General features: G+C 42.4%; 1 protein-coding gene across 2 annotated transcripts in view; it reads right to left on the reverse strand.

The window, feature by feature from the left end:
• Nucleotides 1–3,798: 3,798 nt before the first annotated feature.
• The window catches only part of LOC309585121 (paralemmin-1-like), a gene marked incomplete at both ends in the record, with an annotated part of 123,638 nt that continues 106,381 nt past the window's right edge, over nucleotides 3,799–21,055 (reverse strand). Inside the window, 4 exons of one of the 2 annotated variants that reach the window (XM_082301645.1) lie at nucleotides 3,799–4,547; nucleotides 11,492–11,593; nucleotides 19,846–19,867; nucleotides 20,473–20,587. In XM_082301645.1, coding sequence (XP_082157771.1) covers nucleotides 3,799–4,547; nucleotides 11,492–11,593; nucleotides 19,846–19,867; nucleotides 20,473–20,587 — 988 coding nt within the window. The remainder of the gene's footprint in view (nucleotides 4,548–11,491; nucleotides 11,594–19,845; nucleotides 19,868–20,472; nucleotides 20,588–21,055) is intronic. The other variant, XM_082301646.1, reaches the window with a different exon arrangement.

Genomic DNA, 21,055 nt, shown 5'->3' on the forward strand with positions numbered 1-21,055 from the left:
TACAAAAGTTAAGGCGAGTAGTTTGTTGTGGCAAAATGCTATTACTGAACCAGTTTCTGACTCTACTTTTTTGTATCCCCTCGTGCTGAAACTGAAAATGTACATGTGATGGCATAAGTTAAACAGACAGGGATTTTGCTTAAAACAATATAAAAAAACCCATCCCATAACAATCCTTAAAAATATCTCTCTCTGCTTGACCATAGAGCAGACCGCTTCCCTTGCGCCTGATTGTGCATGGATTTCCACAGGCAGCCTCCTATCCAAGTGTAAGGGGAAAACCAACCCCTTCATAGCCCAAACCATCCCTGGAAAATCAGTTTACATTCATCAGCCTGGGCTAATGCATCTGAATTCCCCTGTAACTTGTCTGCAGGCTAATGGCTAGAAGGGACAAGGCAATGTCCAGCATGACTGCTGCCCTTGTGGAGGAGGATGATTGGAGTAAGCGTGTTTCAGCAAAGGCCCTGTGATTTCAGACCCATTAGCTCCTGTTTCATGTTTTTCCTGACCTCAGATGTGAAATTGCCTTTGACCTGTAAAGACCAACCCTATGCAGGTGAACCTTTAGCTTTCCTGGATCTACCGGGGCCTGTTAACCATGGAGTTAATGTGAACACATAAAAACGACTGGCCTTCCTAGGCACTCAGTGTTAGCTACAAGTACTGAGCAGTAGGTATTTGAGAGGTTTAAGGTTTAAGGCTTGTGCTCTACTTCTAACCACTAAAGGGCCACTCTGGACTCTGGTGTGCCACCATCTCCCCACTGTGCTGTGCCTCAGATGGTACAGTGGTCTCAGACACGTTCTGGTCCCAGCGTCAGCAAGCATCTCCCACAGCTGGCTGCTAAGGGAGTCATCCCCAAAATGCTGAGTCAGTGCTGAACCAGAAGGTCGTCTGACAGGGGAGCACATGTCTCAAGAGATGCAGGGAGAGAACGGATTAGGTTAATATGACACCCCAAATTTTCCAAGCAAGGAGGTTTTGAAAAAAAATGTCCATATGGGGAGAGGAGCAGCAGGGGGAAAAAAGCTCAGGCTGTGAGGACACCATGAGGCCAGGGTGGCTGTGAAGGTGGCATCACACCCAGAGAGGAAAAGGTGGTGAGCAAAAAGATGACTGGCCAGGCCAGAGGGAGATGGCTGGGAGATTTGTCTCCAAGTATAACTGGTGAGGTGAGCAGGCCCCAGAGTGAGAGAACTATGGCAAAGCACTCCTGGTTCCCACATCGTTCACAGGCAGATGCAAGACGTAAAGGGCTTCACCCTTTGTGCTGCAGGGCTTCTAAACATGCCTGGGCACAGCCTCACCTGGCCATATTGGACTTGAAACTTAAGGTCTTGTTTTAAGAAATGTTTAGATTTGTAAATGCTTAGCATTTCTGGGAAAAGAGAAAAAGGGAAAAAACCCCTACCCAACCACCACTACCAACAACAACCAAAAAAGTCCCCAAAAACACAGATAACCCAACCAAAAACACACACAGGCTGCTAGTTTCTAACAAACAGCCACCAGACCTTTTGTTGCAATATGAGGCTCTGTGGCCCTTCCCCTCTGTGATAAAACTTAACCACCTAAGCCTGAGTCAAAAAATGATGTGCAGAGCTTCTCTGGGTGAGTTTGGTCCTTCTCCCAGCCGAAAGCCCCCAGGGGAGGCAAAGGGAGCATGTGGAAGTCTATTCATTTCTGCCACTGCAGCAGATATGGAGGTCAGCAAAATTTCTGCAGGTGTCAGAGGTGAGGCTGCCTTTCACTACTCTTGCTTTTTTTACTACTTGTTTGGGGCTTTTTTGTCTGACAGTCACCTGGGCAGTGATGAGAAGTTTCATTGACCAGTTCCATACTGACAAGTGACCTAACATGGGAATTACCTTTTACTTTTTTTTTTTTTTTTGGTATATGTAGGTTTTCAGTGTGCCTCATATTACCACCACTGAACAAGTGTCTTTTTTTACTGGCACAGAAAGAAAAGAGTACAGAGCAAGAGCTGTGTTTTATCAGATGCTCTGAACTAACAATTAATGCAGTAAAAGCACCATCCAAGAAAGAACAGAAATATCATAGGAACCACCTCAGACTGAAAAGAGGCTTTTTTTGTTTTCTTGTTTTCTTTCTTTTTCTTTTTTTTTCACTTTTTTTCAGTTGCTGTTATTGATTTTTAAAGTCTGATAGTTTCAAAGACACTTCAAAATAATCTTCAGTACTTGTTCACACTATCAGAAAATATAAAACCTGATTTTTAATCTCACTCATGTAGTTATAATTCCAGAGTAACTCCACTACAGTGAGTGAAGTTAAACTTAAGCCAAACCAGTGTGATACAAGAATCAGGTTCATAATATCTCACCATGAAAAAGCTAGCTGCTTTCTCATTTAGAAGAATCAAGGAACAAGAAAAAACCATCTATTGATTTTGGATGCCTTCACATTTTTACATTTTCATCTTTAGTTGTTTTTAAGAGGCCTGCTTTTCAGAGGTCAGACGAAGAAAAATGTACTGGAAATCAGGCATCTTTTAGTGCCCCACATTAGAAAATGAGGCATCCAAAACCACCAGCAGTTTTTGAAAATGTTAGTCTTGCGGCTATAGGATCTCCCAAAACAGCTGCTCTGACAAAACTCCAGTGGGTTCCACGGGAGTTTTACCTGGACAAGCAGGGCAGCATCAGACCCAGCTGCCTGTCATTATGTAGGTGCACTGAAGGTACACTCTGTGAGAAATTACACTTCCATAAGAATTATAAAATAAAACTCTGACCCTGCCCCCTTTCCCAGAACTGAGAATTTTGCCACTGAATCAAGTAGGAACAGGGTCAGACTGTGAGAAAAATTCGTTTGTCTTCCAGGGAAATAGAAAGCAGTATCCCTCATCTACTGGAGTTCAGCAGGAAAACTTCATGTATAAACATTGGCAGAGTTACTGAAAGGCAAGTAATTAGATCAGTGACTCCATTTCTGTTGGTGTGACAGCTGCATCTTTTTCATGTCAAGTTAATTTCAACTGTAATTTGGGGAGATGAAGTGCATATACAATACTGTAATCTGGAAGATTTATATAAGGCAAAATGATCATTCATACATTTTCTAGAAAGAATAATTAAGGTCCACTTCTGGTATCACCAATAAGCAGAAATGGGTAATGGGTTTTTCTGACACCGCAAACTAAACTGGAAAGTTACTAAAAACCAAAATTATGCAATTTTTCAGGAAAGGCTTGTCTGAGTTTTAGCAAATTAAAACAGTAAAGCGATCTGAGCCTTCCCCCAAGAAATAAAAAATATGATCTATAAAATAATGCTTAATGTGATTTTTCTTAAAAAAGTAACATTTTTTTAAGGCTCTCATATCTGGTGGCTGTGAAACTCAGACTCCCACAAAATCCTAGGAATCTGATCAAGCCTGCCAGATATTTAAAGAAAAAACATAAAAAGTGTTCTCATTATATATAAAAAATAGATATATAAATCAAATAAATATGAAAACATATGTTCCATTTCTCATTTATCTCTCACTCTGTAGTATTAAGGAAAAAAACCAAAACAAAACAAAATGCCATCACCAACAACACAAAAGAAAAAAAGAAGCCAAAAACCCCCAACCCCTCCCCAACACCAAGTAGTATGTCTGATGGGAAAATAACCATGTGTTCCTCTTCCTGAAGAACTAGAAAGAAAAGCAACCCAACTGCAAGGCAATGGAGGCATTCACTTCCAGTTCACAGTATTGCAGTTAGAAGTACAGTGAGGTCTACGTAAGTGATGGAGCAGGAGCTGCCTGGAGCAGGGAAGGAGGAGGTGTTCACATGACAATACAGCATTGACAGCGCTTTTTCTTTTGTGTACCTGGGGCAGCTTCCAAGGGCAGGCTCTCTTCCTTCCCCTCAGGTGAGGAGGGCTCTGTCGTGTCCGACAGGGGCCTGCCAGAGACCAGCTCAGCAGCGTTCCCATCCATGGTGGAAACATCAGTCACTGTCTTCTCCCGCAGTGACTTCTCGTCATCTTCGTCGATCAGCACAAGCTCTGCCTTGATGGTCTCATCATAGCCCAGCACTTTCTTTGTCTCCTCTTCATCATCGATGTTCTGGTAGCCCATAAATATCATTGTCACTGGCTGATCTGCACTGGCCTCTGGGGTTTCACCACCACAGGGTTTGTCTTGTGGCTGAGGGTTCACAGCACGTCCTTTGCTGGATTTGTGTACCATTTCCAGCTTTGCCTCCTTGAAGAGCATTTGCTCCTTCATATGGCTAAGGTTTCCATCGGCTACCACATTTCTGTCTGACACAGTCATTTTTTCATACCCTCCTTTTACACTTGATTGTCCAGCTTTTTGCATAAGTTCATCTACGTCCTTTGAGCTTAATTTATGTACTCCATTTTCTACCACTGTGCCACCAGAGTGAACCTCATAGACTACCTTGGAACCATCATCATAGACTTTGAATCCTCTTTGATGGGCCTCATCTGGGCCAACAGGTGAAGCAGAGACAATCTTGGTCTCTCCTGTCTGTTTGTCTTTCTCCACATTAATTTCCATGGTGCACAAAGCTTGAATGAAAACAAGAGAGGAAGTGCATGTTACAACAAAAAAAGCCAGTGAATGGTTAATTGCCAAACAGACAAAGAAAACTATGGTGCCCCTTTTTCCTACCTCCTGCTTCTAAAGGGCTAAGTGTTCTACATTAGAGGTGGGATGCAACTCTGTGAACTCTGTTACACTATGGCTTTTTATGCAGGTGGAGGCTGGGTGTATCTGCGGCAAACAGGACCTAATCTTCCGGCTCACGCCACATGGAGCTTTCTCTGGTCAACTAGGAGCACCAAGAGGTTAGGTGTAATTTAGGCAAGGGGAGGTGATAGCATGCAGGTTGCCCTCTAACTTTCCATTCTGAACTTGCCTCAAAATTCAGAGAGAACCTGTCTACTCTCTTTTCTGCCATCAAACTGCAAGTTTTGTTTGCTGCAACACTCAGACCATTTAATTATCAATGCTTGTCCTTGCTTAACTCTTCCATCCGTAGCACTCAAAACATTTTAGAGGGGTGAAGAAATATTGTTTATCTCTGTTCTACACATGGGAACAAAATCACACAGGAATAGGATAATTTCTCCCACAGGTGTGTGGCAGGGCAGCTCTCTCAGCTTCCACACCAAGACATCAACAGACCTCTGCTTCCAGGTTAAGAAAATGTACAGAATAGCCAAGAAGTGCTACCTTGATTATCTGAATAAAGGATTAAGCACCACTACCAATGTTGAAGAAAAAAGTAATAATGAACTGATTTTCAAAGAGTCATGAAACAACAGGTAAAAACGTGTGAGGGATGTTGCTTTAGAATAGCAAACGTTTTCTAGCAGTTAAGGATGTAGTAATGAGATGAAAAGTGTAGACCACACAGTAGGAATAGACGAGCAGTCTACCCTGCTCCAACACCCATTTTGAGATACGATGACATATCACTAGACAGCTTTTCAAAGAAAAAATGTGAGAAGGTATTTCAGATTTTCCAGAGTGCTCATTTGTTTAAGCATTCCTTGTATGCATATGAAGGCATTTTGGCTCTTGGACAGACATCCACAGACACTTAATTACAAATTACCACAGGCAGTGACAAGTGTTTGTGAAACTAACAGTGAACACTTTCATCAACGAACCTCAATCGTATAATCATGGTTTATCTTACCTGGGGATACCACAAACTGAAATGTTTGCTTTTTTTCCTGATTTATTTTCAAGTGAGTATAGAATATTCTTGCACCAAGAACCAATGTAGCTTGGTATGTTTGTATTTAAAAAAGTAATTAATATTAAAAATTACTGTTACTTTAATATATTTCCTCAGTCTTTTTATTCACACACAGTAGAATCACTTTTCCTGTAACATTAAAGCAAAGTATTTAATCAGCAATAGGAAATTTATCATGACATGCATCGTTACACTGCCTAGAGTGCTAGACAGAAAATGAATGTATTGGTGAGTGGGTGCATGCTGCTCTCAGTGACATGGTCTCCTCTGTCCCCCAGGAGTGCAGTCGGGTGGGCAAAATGGTTGGGTCTGACCATCTACATGCTGTGTGCATCTGCTCAGACCTTGGCCAGCCCCAGCAGGACTGTCTAGGTCGAGTACACCGCACAAACACCTGCATGGAGCCAGGGGACAGAGGTGCCGGTGGGTGAAGGAGCGTTGCTGCCTCTGAGAACGATGCACTGCTGAAGGCTGCAGTGGGCTGCAGAAGCAGTGTTCTCAGCTTGACTATTGCAACCTAGTGGATTATCCCTAAGGACTGTGTTTTACCACTGCTTCAGGAGGTTTATGAACTAGTTGTGTCCATAGCTGTCGTGACCCTGAGCACAGGTTGCCAGTTTCCTCCATGAAGTAGGACTTACATTTTTATCTCCCTCCTGTGCTGGAGTTTTCATGCCTGTCCATCCCACAGCAGCCTGGGCAGCCAGAAGGCAGCTGCAAGGCTGAGAGCTGAGCTCTGCTCTGAGGTGTGCAGCTGGAGACAGCAAGGCAGCTGGCATGGTTGGAAACAGGAAATTAAGGCTGGAAATAAGGAATGAACTGTTGCCCCAGGGCTGGTAGTAATTAAGCTACCAAGCCATTGCTCTGAGAAACTGTGGCAGACAGCACCATGGTGCAGCTCAGAGAGCAGCTGGCATGGATCACTTGCTCAGGACTGTTCCAGCCCAGGAACTGGTGTGCAAGTGCCCTTTATGTCTTATCCAAGTGCCTCTGCTCTGAAGCCTTTAATCCAATTTATAGTGATAATGAAACAAAGAGATGCAGGCACCAACACTAACGTTTCTAGAATTTTCTAGGTGCAGTTTCTTGAGGAAGAGGAAGAAAAGAAGAAGAATTTTGTTTATTGGCTTGGTGCCTAGGGCTTGGGTGAGTGGGCTCTGAACATCACTTGACCTCACTAGGACTGCTCAGGCAGATATTGTTCAATGACTTTCAATATTACAAAGGTAAAAATAGAGGCTGGCTAGCCTATGGTGAAGATGCTAAAACTGAGAGGTATCTGAGTGGCCAGCTGAACTGAAGCAAAGCTGAACCATGAGGCAGCAACAGCACATTCAGAAAATCATCTGTAATGGGCAGAAGTTCCTGATTTGTCTGGAGTACCACAACCCAAAAGAGAGGGCACCACCAACCCATCAACTAGCTATCTGTTACTTTCTTAGAGAGAAGTAGCATGACCGTGAGCTCCCCTAGAGCTCCCGTGCTTCTCTTTTTCTTTGAAAATTAAAAATATTACCTGGGGCATGGCTTTTTATTTACAAACTGGTGATTTTCCTGTGAAATAGTTGAGTGCCATGTATTTGTAGTGCAAAAGAGGATGCAATCTGCCAGACCCTCCCTGTCTTGATGCACAAATTTAGGTCCATATTGTGCATTAAAAGAAGGGTTGTACAGTGGGAATGAATTCAGAAGCAGATAGCAAAAATCTGATAGTTAAATCATGTGGACCTGGTCATATTTGAGTTTGTGATCTTGAGGAGCATGAGCCTGGAAAGGAGCAAAGACAAACCCCTGAACTTTGCAAGAGTGAACTTCAACTGTTTAAGGAGTTGGTGAATGAAGATCCCCTGGGAAACTGTCCTTAAGGACTGAGGGGCTGACCAGAGCTGACAAGGCTTCGAGACCACTTTTCTTAGTGCAGTGTGTAGGAAATCAAACAAGGCAGGCTGGAAACTGGCATGGCTGAGCTAAGGTCAGCTCCTCAAACCAAGGAGTAAGAAAGAAACATCTACCAGTGGAAGCAGGGACAGGAACCTGGGGAGAGTACAGGAATATGGTTTCGTGTGTAGGAATGGGGTCAGGAAAGGCAAGGCAAAGCTGGAATAGGATTTGGCAAGAGATGTGAAGAGTAACAAGAAGGGATTCTGTAAGTAGAAAAAAAAGGCTGAGAAGAATCTACCTCCCTGTATCTCCCTGCAAACAAGAAGGGAGAACTGGTGCTGACTGATGCGGAGAAGGCTGAGGTACTCAATGAGTTCTTTTGCCTCGGTCTTCACTGGAGTCAGACTTCACAATTCTCTGAAGTAGCTGATCCTCTGGGTGGGTGTGAGGGAAGTTAAGACCCTCCCACTGTAAGTAAAGAAGACACTTGGGATCACTGATGAAGCTTAATAGGGACTGTATGACATGCATCCCAGGGTCCTGAGGAAACTGGCTGATGTTCAAGGCCAGGCTGGGTGCAGCTCTGAGCAACCTGGTCTAGTGGAAGGTATTCCTGCCCTTAGCAGACAGGTTGAAGGAATGAGATGATCTTTAAGTTCCCTGCCAACACAAACTATTTAATGATTCTATAATTTTGTATTGTTGCCAAGCTATATTTGAAAACATATTTGAAAAGTCATGGCAGTCAGGTGAAGTCCCCAGTGGCTGGAAAAAGGGAAGATCTGCCCATGTTTTTTAAAAGGGGAGAAAGGAAAAACTGGGAAACTACAGACCAGTGAGCTTCACTTTTGTGCCTAGGAAGATCATGGAGCAGATCCTCCTAGATGATATGCTAAGGCACATAAAAGATAAGGAGGTGATTTGAGGCAGCCATCATGGCTTTACTAATGGAAAATCACGCTCGACTAATCTGGGGGTCTTCTGCAATGGAATAATGGCAATGGTCGCCAGGGAAGACCAACAGATCTACCCGGGCTTCCGTAAGGCCTTTGATATGGTCCCCCCGACATCCTTATCTCCAAATTGGAGAGACACAGATTTGATGGATGGACTGTTCAGTAGATAAGGAATTGGCTGGCTGGCTGGAGCCAGAGAGTTGTGGTCAATGGCTCTGTGTCCAGGTGAAGGCTGGTGATGAGTGGTGTCCCTCAGGGGTCTCTCTTGGGACTGGTGTTTTTCAGTATCTTTAAAAATGATGCGGACAGCGAGATCCAGGGCCCTCAGCAAATCTGCAGATGGCACAAATCTGAGCAGTGCAGCTGGACACACCAGAAGGAAGGGATGCCATCCAGGGAGACCTGGACAAGCCTGAGAACTGGGTCCATGAGAACATCACGAAGTTCAGCAAGTGCAAGTGCAAGGAGCTGCACCTGGGTTGGAGCAATTCCAAATGTGAGTACAGACTGGGAGAAGAAGTCATTGAGAGCAGCCCTGAGGAGAAGGACTTGGGGTTTCTCATGGATGAAATGCTGGATATGAGCCAATAGTGTGCACTTGCAGCCAATTGCATCCACACATCAAAAGAAGTGTGGCCAGCAGCTTGAAGGAGGTGATTATCCTCCTCTACTCTGCCCTTACTCTACCCCCCTGGAGTACTGCATCCAAGTCTGGGGTCCTCAGCACAAGAAAGACAGAACATTTTTGGAGCAGATCCAGAGGAGAGCCATGAAGATGATGAGAGGGATGAACCACCTCTCCCATGAAGACAGCCTGAGAGGGCTGGGATTGTCCAGCCTGGAGAACAGAAGACATTGGGGAGACCTTATTGCAGCCTTACGGTACCATTAGGAGGCTTATAAAAAGGAGGGAGAGGGCCTTTTTATATGGGCAGATAGAGACAGAACAAAGGGCAATGGTTTTAAACTGAAAGAAGGCAGATGTAAGCACTCAGAGGGTGGTGAGGCACTGGAAGAGGTTGCCCAGAGAAGCTGTGGATGCCCCATCCCTGCAAGTTTTCAAGGCCAGGCTGGATGGTGCCCTAAGAAATCCGATCTAGTGAAGGGCATCCCTGCCCATGGCAGGGGAGATGGAACTAAATAATCTTAAAGTCCCTCCCAACCAAAACCTACAATTCTATGGTTCTGTATTTAAGAAGAGTTGCAAGATACATGTTTTTATCTATGGTATGGAGTACTGACACATAACAATGTCTTCTTTATTAGGGAGACTTTGGGCAATAAGTTCTAGCACTTCTTGGAGGATGCTGTAGAAAGTTAACAGGTGAGATCCTTTTGTATTTCAGCTCTGGCTAATTTGCTTAAGCTTTTGACTCTGTCAACATTTTATTTTCATGCCTTCTACTGTGATTTTACTGCAGTGTTTATAGATATTGGCATCACATGTGGTTTATGACCAACCCAGGGACCACATTAAAGCTACTTGGCTAAGTAAATGCATAAACATATGTGAATTTCTTAGAAACTGTTCATCAGTAAAAGGCACTGCCATGGGAGAAGTGAATAACAGAACCTTGCTTACCTGTCTGTGTGCATGATGTTTGTTCTCTGTGGGAAAACCTAGCAGCTCAGCTTGTCAAAGTAGTTGAAAAATGAACTAACGTTGATTCTAAAATGTTTTTATTTAACCAAAGCATATTTACTGCAAAATGTGATCTACTAATAGAATACAAAACTACCTGACAATAGACTTGAAACTGAAAGCAGTACTTGAAGATGACAGCCAGTATTCACAAGTACAGGTTTTCTGCACAAGCTTTAATTACAGTGGAACATGATGCAGTGCTTCAGAACAACAAGATCCCAACGTGCCAACAGAAGGATCTAGATTCTGCCTGTTCTGTGGATTCAGAGGCTGTTCTTGAAAAAAAAATCTACTTACACTTCGAGCTTGTTTTAAGATGGATGATCAGCGCCCACCTTTAGGAACACCTACTGCACACACATGATACGCTTATCAAGGACTACGTTAACAAGGCTTCTCAGTCATCCAAAGAATGAAAGAAATTATTACTTTCTTGTTGTCAACAAAATGGCACAAAACCCACAGAAAAGCTTGTATTAAAGACATATCAGGGTAAGCACTGGTGGAAGGGAAGATTTTGGAATGGTTTGCAACAGAACTTATGGAAAAAATTACGTATTTCATAGTGGTGTACAGTGCCTTAGCTGCAGACATTGCTCGGCTATGCTTGTTAATCCATTCTTCAAGTAAGCCACCTTTTATCCTGCTCCTTGGGACACCTCTTAAAAAGCCACCAGAAATTTAGTCTTGAGATAGGGAGTACACTGTTTAGAAAAGAAGGATTTTGAAAAAAAAAAAAAGTACATCTTCTAAGAATCAAGTTGTTACATTTAAGACACACACTCAATCTGAAAAATATGTGTTAGAAAATTCTCTGTATGACTCCAAGCACAAAACAAGCCTACCTTTTCCCAAGAAGAAAGAATGGCCTACAAAGAAGTATAAAATGACATAAACATTTGAAGAATGTGTGTGGTCTTGTGAGTGCCTGTCTGGAGTTGCATGGGTACAAGAGAGGACAAAACCTTGGCCTAGATACCATGTTCTTGTATCAGCAGAGATGGAAAGAACTGAATGTTTCCATGTTAAAAAAAAAAAAAAAAAAAAAGGATGTTTCCTATGGTACTTGTATGTAGTTCAGCTACGTTGTTTTGAGAGTACTCACTGCAGTTCAAAAACCCTTGACTTATTTACAAAATACATATCAAGCAGCATTTCCTGGCATTTAAATGACATCAGGACACCAGACTCATTAAGGTAATATAACGAAAGAGTTCATGGCTACTGGACTGGTATTATAATACTTTGTTCCTTGAGACTTACCAGCTACTCTGCTTGATCCGTCCCACCCAGGAACTGGCTCTGCTGTTCGTGAATAGAGGGTTGGGAGTTCAGGGATCTGGGAGTAAATGTAATTTACTGCATCTGGTGTCAGAGAACAGGAAACAGTTAGATTTGTTCTACGAGCCCCAGTGGCTTCATTGCTTAGACAGCAGAGTGTTGTCAGCCCTGACAATAGTCACTGGAGCTTTGTACTAGATAATTGGATCAAAGCAAACAAAGTGCAAAGTCACTGTCCTGTGATTGGTGTTCAATAGACTAGCTGAGGCAGGAGGGAATGGGTCCAGATGACTCAAACCTTATGTCAGATGAACACATAAAATTATTTGTCAGGAGGTTCTGGATTTATCAAGTCTGTGACCTTTAAAATTGGGGGTGGGGTGGGGAAGGTAAGGAACAAACCTGATGTGATACCCAGAATATATGACATTTCAAATAGAGATACAAAAGCCTAAAAATGCTAGTGTTGACTGACTAGGATAAGAAACCAGCTCTTTTGTACCAGTTGTTTCCAGTATTACTGAATCAGAATTTGGCTTTTTGTTCTTAATGTTGAAATTCAGCTAACAATAAAATCTCACATAAATATTGATAGGGTACCAGTTTTGGTCTTCAGTAGCTATTATGCTCCTGCCAGTGCTGCAATGCCGTAATTCATTAACAAATCCTGAATTAGTAGAAAGCTATCTTAAATGATTGACTTGTTTTACATTTGAGCTTATGGCTGCTTGTCATAAGCTAAATGTGTACTTTAGAAGAGATACTAATAAATTTAGAGGTATTTCTACGGAGGTATTTTGTGGCTGGGTTACATACAACTAGCATTTATTGTTCTGGTAGGATTCAGTGGCTGAGCTAAGAGCAGAGCTCAAAGGAGAGATGTGCAAATAACTGACTTAAGGTTCAGGCACCGGACCAAAATGAAAAACAAAAAAAAAATCACATTATTTCCTATCAACTGGAAATGTTTTCAGATCTGTATGGACATGGTTAAATTTATGTTCAAACATAAAATCCTATTTGGTGTGAAACAGACCATTCTTTTTTCCCCAAGGGTATTTTGCCAGTTCAATGTATAATTTGTCAAGCCCTCGGTACTGCCTAGTCCATGTGTCAGGGTAGGAAGCAAAATTTGCCTTCCTCAAAGACTCTTGTTGCTATAAGCAAGCGAGACAGGTTGACCAGTGCAGACCATAAAAGGGAACTGGTGAAATGAGAGTGAAAATGAAATGTCCTGTTGTAAGCTGCTTGACTGCATCTGGTTAAGGGAGATACTTTCATCACACTCCCTACGGGCTAACACCCATCCCAGAAAAAATACCTACACCTGGTAGTGTCCTCAGGAAGGACATGATGTGCCACCTCTAATCCCAAAAATTTTTTTGGCAGGAAAAATGGGCCTGATATTAGTGAAATGGTTTTACTCCCATACCTGTCAGTGGTGGCCACGAGTGCTACTGGATGCAGAAAAGTAAGTCCCCAGAATGACACTCCATCCCTCCACGAACCACTGTAGGTAACTCAGGTAAGGAGTCCTCTTTCCTCCCTTCCGGTGTCAGAAAAGTAGGGCACAGAGGCACAGTGCAAACTCATTTAAAACCCCCACAAATTTAGTATATAAATGAGTTCAATTTGTAGCAGATGAATTGGAAAAAACCCCAAGCCTGTCCAGTGAAATGTTATTTTATTTCATATTTCAGTGGACAATTGGCAGACTTGGCAAATGGGCTTTCATAATTTCAATGCATACTGTATCCTCAAAGTTTTGTATTTTTAGCAATAGAGCCTAGGAAAAATAATTGTTTAAGACACACAGCTGACTGAGCAATGGCCAGCAACAGCTGCTTTCTTTTGCAGGGTTACTTGCCTCTAATGACAAATTGGTATAATGCTTGGTTCTGTTGCTCTGGGAAGTATCACCAGCAAATGAGTAGGCCATTATTGAAAACTGAAGTAATTTCTCAGAAGAAAGAAGTGGGGACTGTGTTTCCAGTCCAGGGAAAGAAGGCACTTTGTATTCTGGAAATAGCACAAACTTAGTAATTATTCATCCCGTAGAGTGTCCTTTTGGAACAGTAGTTTCAGTACACACTCATGCAGTGACTGAGTGACAGATGTGAAACATGTGTTACATGTGGTTGTAATCAGTGCAGAGTTGAATTGCTTAACTAATCATCCTTACTTTTTTGCAGTTTATGTGGATCAATAGGCATGGCTAGGGTACAGTTCTCATGTGAGGACACTGCAGGAGGCAAAATCCTTTGTAAATGTTTATTTTTTCCCCCAGTGCCTGTAGGAGAAACTGAGCATCGCTGACATCTAGCAGTAGGGAAGGACAGTTGTACAGCTTGATGGTGAAACTCTCACTTTGGTGTGGTAGATATCTGTGAACCTTAGTAAGCTCTTGTTTTTTTTTTTCCTTGCCTCCTGCTTTGGCAGATGACCTAGCTAAGTGTTAGATGCTGTTAATATTGACTTAGTTTAGAAACTCCTCTGTATCTTAATTATAATAAAATATTTTTAAAAATTAGCTTCAGGGCTCCAATCTGTCATTGTTATGAGAAGGGAATGGTGGGGGAGCAGTGCAATTCTCGTGGAGCTCCTTCTAAACCTAGTGGCTGATGTGTCAGAAGTGGGGTATTTGACTACAAGTTGGGGTCGGTTGGTTCTGCCAGTTCCTGCCTTGTGTTATTGTCTCTCCCCCCACAACTCCAAACAAAGTAAACACTCTCATTTCCCTTTATCTCACTGGCAACACAGTCTCTTCCATTTAGCCCCTTTAAAAGGATATAAGAGGCTAATTTTACAAGGAATGGATGAGATGCAAACGAGCATTTTGTTCACGTGAGAAGTAAGAACAAAAATAACATTTGAAATCACTGCACTCAGTATCTTAATTTCAATCTTTGATGAGTTATTAGTTTCTAAGGTTGCCATAAAATAAGTCCTGTGACTTTTTGTGCTACTTGCAACAAAATGCATTTTAGGACTATGGCACTCCTCCAGGTTAACAGAGAGACAAGTGCTAGGGAAAACATATGGGGCAAGGTAATCCTTCAAGGGTGCTTGCACAAAGCTAATCCTTCAGAACTGCTCAGAATAGCTCCCACACAGAGGCTTGTGGTCAAATGTCAGACAAATTAATTTTCCAGGGGCAATCTCTTTAAAAAGTCCGCTACCAGTAAAATTAGAGGTGGGTCTGCTGCAAATACTGACTCCCAGGGCAGGGCTGTTCCACCTACAAAGCTCTCTGGGGCTGCGTGGGACTACATCAGGAAGAACAGAGATTATGGCACTCCCACCATGTTTGTAAGAACATCAGTGGAGGTTTTTGCTAGAAGCTGAATAGTCTGGCTCTGATTTACTGAATCATGCTTTAAACAAAAGAAGTTGCGGGTTAGGGTCCATAGCTGACATCTGTATATCCATAAGCAATAAGGTGGATGAGTGCATGTACCAGAGCAGTAAGAAATGCTCCCCAACCTTTTCTGAGGGCAAGAAGCCTATGTTCAGCCACCTCAAGTGCATGTATACCAACGTATGTAAGATGGACAACAAGCAGGAGGAACTAGAGCCTTGTGCCCAGTGTGAGGGATGCCAGAGGAATCACAGAAACTTGGTGGGAAAACTCACATGATGAGGCGACCACAATGGATGGCTACAAATATTTTCAGAAAGATAAGAAAGGAAGAAGAGGAGGTGGATTTGCACTTTATGTGACAGATATTTGCACGTATAGAGGAGAGCTGTGGAGACCATGCAGTTCAATTTAACTAGTGCCTTAGGATCATGATTAGAGGGGTCATCACTAAGGAGGAAGTTACTGACCTCCTTGTCAGGATGATGAAGCCAACAAAACCTTACTGTGGCTGCTCAGTGAAGTCTTGGGCCAAATGAGCCTGGTCTTCATGGGTGGCTTCAATTACCCACACATTTGTTGGGAAAAAATAAAAGCTGTGCATGCGCCATGCATCAGGTTCCTGGAATGTCTTAAAGACTCCTTTTTCCTATACAGGCTGGACATGCTGACTGGGAGCAGCACATTGCTAGATTTACTGCTTGCAAACCAAGAAGATTTACACTGGTAGCCTAACTACCAATGATACCTTGGATACAGTGAGCAAATATTGTGGAGTTTAAAGTCCTGCTTAGAATGCTGAAGACCACTAGTAGGATGAAGACCTTAAATTTCAGAAGGGACAACTTCAATATGCCAGGGGCCTAGCTGTGAGAGGTTCCACTGGAAGCATCCATGAAAGTCAAAGGAGTTTGTGAGTGCTGGGAGTTACTTGAAAGTGCCTGCTGAAAGCACAAGAACAGTCTATTCTTTACAAAGGCAAAGGAAGAAGTCTAAATAAAAGACTGCCCTGGCTTAACGATGAACTGTTAGATGTAATTAAAAGCAGAAAAAGCAGCATACTGGCTGTGGAAAGGCAGCCAGTTAGCCACTGGGTACTACAAGCGCCTTGCTAGGGGGATGCAGAGATGCAGTCAGGAAGGCTAAGGATCAGCTAGGAGTAAAGTATGCAAAAAATGTCAAGAAGAAAGGGTTCTTCAGTATTTGAGCAGTAAGCAGAAGGAAAGACACAAGACCAGTGCTTAAGGAGTGCAGGGAAGCTTGTCACTAACAATGGTGACAAAGCAGATTTCTCAATACCTTTTTTGTCTATAAATACATAAATCCACACCCTAGGGTGTTAAGGAAAGTGCCTGACATTTTTGTAAGGAGACTGTCTATAATATTTGAAAGACACAGAGATCAGGGGATGTCCCTGATGACTAGAAGAGGGAAAAATGTCATACCTATCCACAGGAATGGACCAAAAGAGGACACAGGGAACTGGATGCACAATGGTCTTACTTTGACCCTGGGCAAGTGACAGAATGAGTCCTCCTAGAAACCATTACAAATCAAATGAAGCAGATGGTTGGGAAAAGCCATAATGGATTTACCAAGGACAAATCATGACAGACTAAACGAATCAACTACAACATAATAACATTTTCTATTGACATGGAGAGAGCAGTGGATGATGTTTATTTAGACTTCAGCAAAGCTTTTGACACCATTTCCCACAGCATTCTCCTGGCCGAGACTGATTGAGTGGTGCGTGAGATGGGTAGGAAATTGACTCACATGTCACACTCCAAGGGTGGTGATAAATGGTTTTTACTCAGGTAGCCAGAGGTGCTGTAATTGTGGCAGCTATAGATGGAGACTGAATTAAAAACTTATCAAAAGCCTACAACTGGAAGCCAATCGCTGATGAATTTTTGCAGGACATGTGGAAAGCACTCTTGAAAGAGCTGCACTTGACTCCTCTGAGGGCATGCTGGTCTGTTTTGCTGCTGGGCTGCACAGCTGGTCAAGATCAGAGGAGAGAAAACCAGAAGAGTCTCTAAGCAATATTCTGGGTACTAAACAATTCAGGTCAGGTTTCCCAGACCACTTCCTGGCCAAATTATGCTAATGCATACAAAATTCAAACAGAGGTTTGTGCAAACTGTTCAATTACTGTAATTGTGGCTTCTGTACGTTGGCTGAAGTAGGAGCATAAAGTTTGCATACAGACAGCCAAATATTGCAGAGGATGAATTAACCCCTGAGGTAAATTCAGCAGACAAGGGAGTTACATCAGATCTTCATGCGCCTTTTATTTCATGTATACATTCACACATAAACATAGAGACATGGGGCAAGAACTCTCCCCTTTCCATTTGTTCATGAAGTGCATTCAGCAGAGCACTGCAGCATGCCTGGTTTTGACTGCAGACCTGAGCACCAACAAATGATGTAATGCCTAGCATCATCTCAGATCTTGTTTAATGGAGAGCTTGTCAGCTGCAAGCTGCCACAGAGCTGGCAGTCACAACTGAAGGTGACAGGGCCACAGCTCCCAGCCTCAGCATTTCTGCTCTACTTTCTCTTAAGTGGTGATTTATGAAGGCAGTGTGTTTGTACCCTGGAAAATGTGGAATTTGTGTTAATTGTGCCTGGATGATTTCAAGCTCAGAAATGCTCGCTACCAAACAGCTCTTTTTCTGGAAAGGCTGTGAAGGACACAGAGCATCACTTGATCACTGGTGCCCACCTCCACTTCTCCCCTTCCCTTATAGCCTTTGCTTGGACCTCTCTGGGCTCTGAACACACTCTGTGCTGTGCTTTGTGCACATTCAAAATCTGTCACCACCATATAGACGGCACAAAATTATACACATGAACACAATGGTGAGATATATCAATTTTAGTACTGTCACTGCATTTACAATAAAGGGACACAGAACAAACGAACATGACATGTATGGACTTGGGAGTCTTTCATGATACGGCAGCAGCTGAAGAAATTGCCTCGACAGATTGTTGTTGGTTTGTGTCTGTGCTTTACACGGCCTTCCTGGGTTATCCAGTGGCTTCTCCCTTTTTCCTCTCGAGCACATGTTGCCAGACAGATGGCTGATCTGCTGCAACAAAGTAAGTTCTACCTGGTTTTGAAGGAGGGGAAAAAGCTATGGTACCAAAGTGCTCACAGCTATGCAGGTTTTCTTCCTGCTCTGATCAGCTACCCTCTCAGACCACTGCCAGAGAGAATAGAGAAGACCAGCTCAGCTTGTACCATGTGAAGATGAAGGGCTGCACTGTGCCCACAGTGAGAGGGCTAAAAAGACAGCCTGCAGCCTCAGTCATCCGTAGAGGACTAGAAGGCAGCACTACCTAGGGGATGAGCTGGCCCATCTCAGCCCACAAGGACCAGTTGCCAAGAGGAAGAGAAAAGATATATAAAGCCAATGGTGTAGAAAGTAAGAGGGACTGGTTCACTTAGTTGTAATCCCCTGCTCTCTTTGCTTGCACATGAGTTGCTCTCTTTGACATAGTTTTGAAGTTCTCTGTTACCTTTCAGAAATTACAGACTGTCCTTAATTCTGGCTCAGTCTCTGAGGAAGTGATCCACTGAAAGCAGGCAAAATCTGGAGAGCATGAGTGTTCCTTTTGAATCCAATGAAACACTACATTGCTACATACCTTCAGGGATAGAAGAATACCACTTCATAATTGTTAACTGGGGCTTCCTTTGCTTCCTTTGCTATTACAAGACACGTGAAGAGACAGACTCAATCTTCCAGGAGTAATAGAAACTCCTGAGCACTTTGGTTGCTAATTCCTGCAGGCACCATTCCTGTTTTGGAAACTTACTAATGACCATGGTGTAACTCTGCATAGGTACAAAATAGTTGCAATTACCACTTTGTGGTAACCAAGTTCAAATCCTCCAGAGGGAAGGAAGACTAAGTTCCTACCATGGAACATACTATATGGGAATTTTTTTTTTTTACAATAGCATTTAACAAAAACTTGGATTATGTGACTAGCAGAAGAGAAAATTTCTGAACTAGGTCTTTGACTTAAAAAACCCCCCTCCTTAGTAAGTAATATAAATCACCTTGAGAAGACAGCTCCAAGTCAACTCAAATGCTACATAGTAACTTCCATTTTGTCACAGTGTTTTAATATCAGGATCATCCTACATATTCCTCATCTGGATACACAATACAGCTGGGCATGGCTTTGACAGCAGCTGGAGGAGGTCCTCTTAACCTCAGTATTTTGTCCTTTCAAAGACATGTACTGAGAATGAGTATCTGGTGCACACATTGATCTGCAAGGTGCCTTAGCATGACATCCTTCCAGGGTGCTAACGGTCTTGGGGTGGCACTAAAAGGGTCTCCCTAGCTTCCTGGATATTATTTGTTCACTCAGACAGCTAAATTTATAACTCAGTATTTAGACTGATCATGCTTTGTATGACACTGGGTTAACAAGCTAGAAATTACTACATCCTCATCCAACCAGGTGAGGTTTTCCTTCTGCAAGAATCACCACGTGGAGAATGTTGTTCATCAGTGAAGTAATATATTTTTAATAGCTGTTCCTCTATATTAGGAATAGTCCTCACAAAATTTAGCTGTCTATGAACAGAGCATGAGCACATATAATGGAGAAGATTGACCACAGAGAGGTGAGGAGTCTGCAGTGCAGGGCTATCACATGGTGAAAGGGGTCATTGTGTGATGTCTGCTTTAAGTTGTTTGTGCTGTTCTTTCCCTTTGTGAGAGCATAAGAAGAGATGGAACTCTGCCAAAGCAATAATACTGTTTTACCACAACAGTGAGGTTTGTGCTTGCATTATAGAAATACCAAAGAAAAAGGTAATGGCTCTAGCAATAAATCAGAAACACACACTGAAGGAAAGAAACCTCGCTCTTTAAACCTTTGCAACAAAGCTATAGTAACAACTCTTGTTAAACCCAAAGCTATACAATAATATAAAAGCACTTACCACCATCCTGGTGGGAGAAACTCTGTGGAAGGAAAAAATAGGATGTTTGGTTAAACCTTTTATATTTTGAGTTTAATTTGCTTTACATCTTGATTTTTATGCTAGACTTGCTTTTATGGTTCTTTGGAATTTTTAAATGGGTATCTGTGCTTGTTGCTTCTTGTATTTAGGTGCCATTATAGACTGGGGGAGGGGGACATGGTGTAACTAGATGAAGAGCTCTGCTTTTTGTTGCAGGCTGTAATGTTCTAAAGTGGCATTTGTGGCAAATGCTACTATCTCTGGCTGCCATGAGAACAGGGAAGTTTGAAATACCTCTCAGGATCCTGCTGACATCTTTAAGGGGGGCTGAAAGCTCACATGGTTTCCCTCCTAAGCTAGGGACATAGACTCTGAAATCCCACTTCAAAAAGAGCTGGGATGGAAGGGGAAATCCAGATAACCCAACCGAAATAGACCTGATGCCACTGTGTCTTTTCTAGTCTTGTTCATACTGGTTTAAGCTATGTGCTCTGCAACTGCCCTCAATCTTTCCTTAAGTGCATAAATTGATAACTGCTGCTTCCAAATGGTGCTAAGAGTACGCTTTGCTTTCAATCTGTGCCCAAGTGTCTTTTTTTAAAATACCTTTTGCAAGTGGTCAAAGGATTTCTCAGTCTCCTTTAGTTTCTCCAAAATTATTTGTTCTTTGGCAGATATTTGTGATTCTTCACTTTCTAATTTCTGTATTTCTTGTTCCAGTCTGTGGAAGACATACAGACATGCACACACACACAAATTAAGCATAAAAATTAGCTCAGTGAGAGAGAGTTTCCTAGGTATTAACTGACATTTCAAATGTCATCAGAAACAACTTTGACTCTTATTATTCACAACTGATTTCCTAGTACATGAAGGGCATGTGAATTATCCGTAAAACAGACAGATCTATTTACAAGAAAAACAGTGATTATCTTATCCACTTCTGCAAAAGGATATGCAGATTAACCAAAAATACACTTCAGTATCCCTTCATTCCAATTCCCATAACATATCTGATTTCTACATTCATTTTAGAAATCACAGTGCAGGATATAACTATGAATATGCAGTAGTATTTAGAGGAATGAGCGTCTTCAAATATTTCCGTGCTCCAGACAATGAAACTGGAAATAGTTTTTGGAAACTGGCACTCAACCAGTTGTGTTAGGAGTTTCTCTTGAACGCATAT

The sequence above is a fragment of the Coloeus monedula genome, assembly GCF_965178545.1.
Source record: "Coloeus monedula genome assembly, chromosome: Z".
Classification (NCBI taxonomy): Eukaryota; Metazoa; Chordata; class Aves; order Passeriformes; family Corvidae; genus Coloeus; species Coloeus monedula.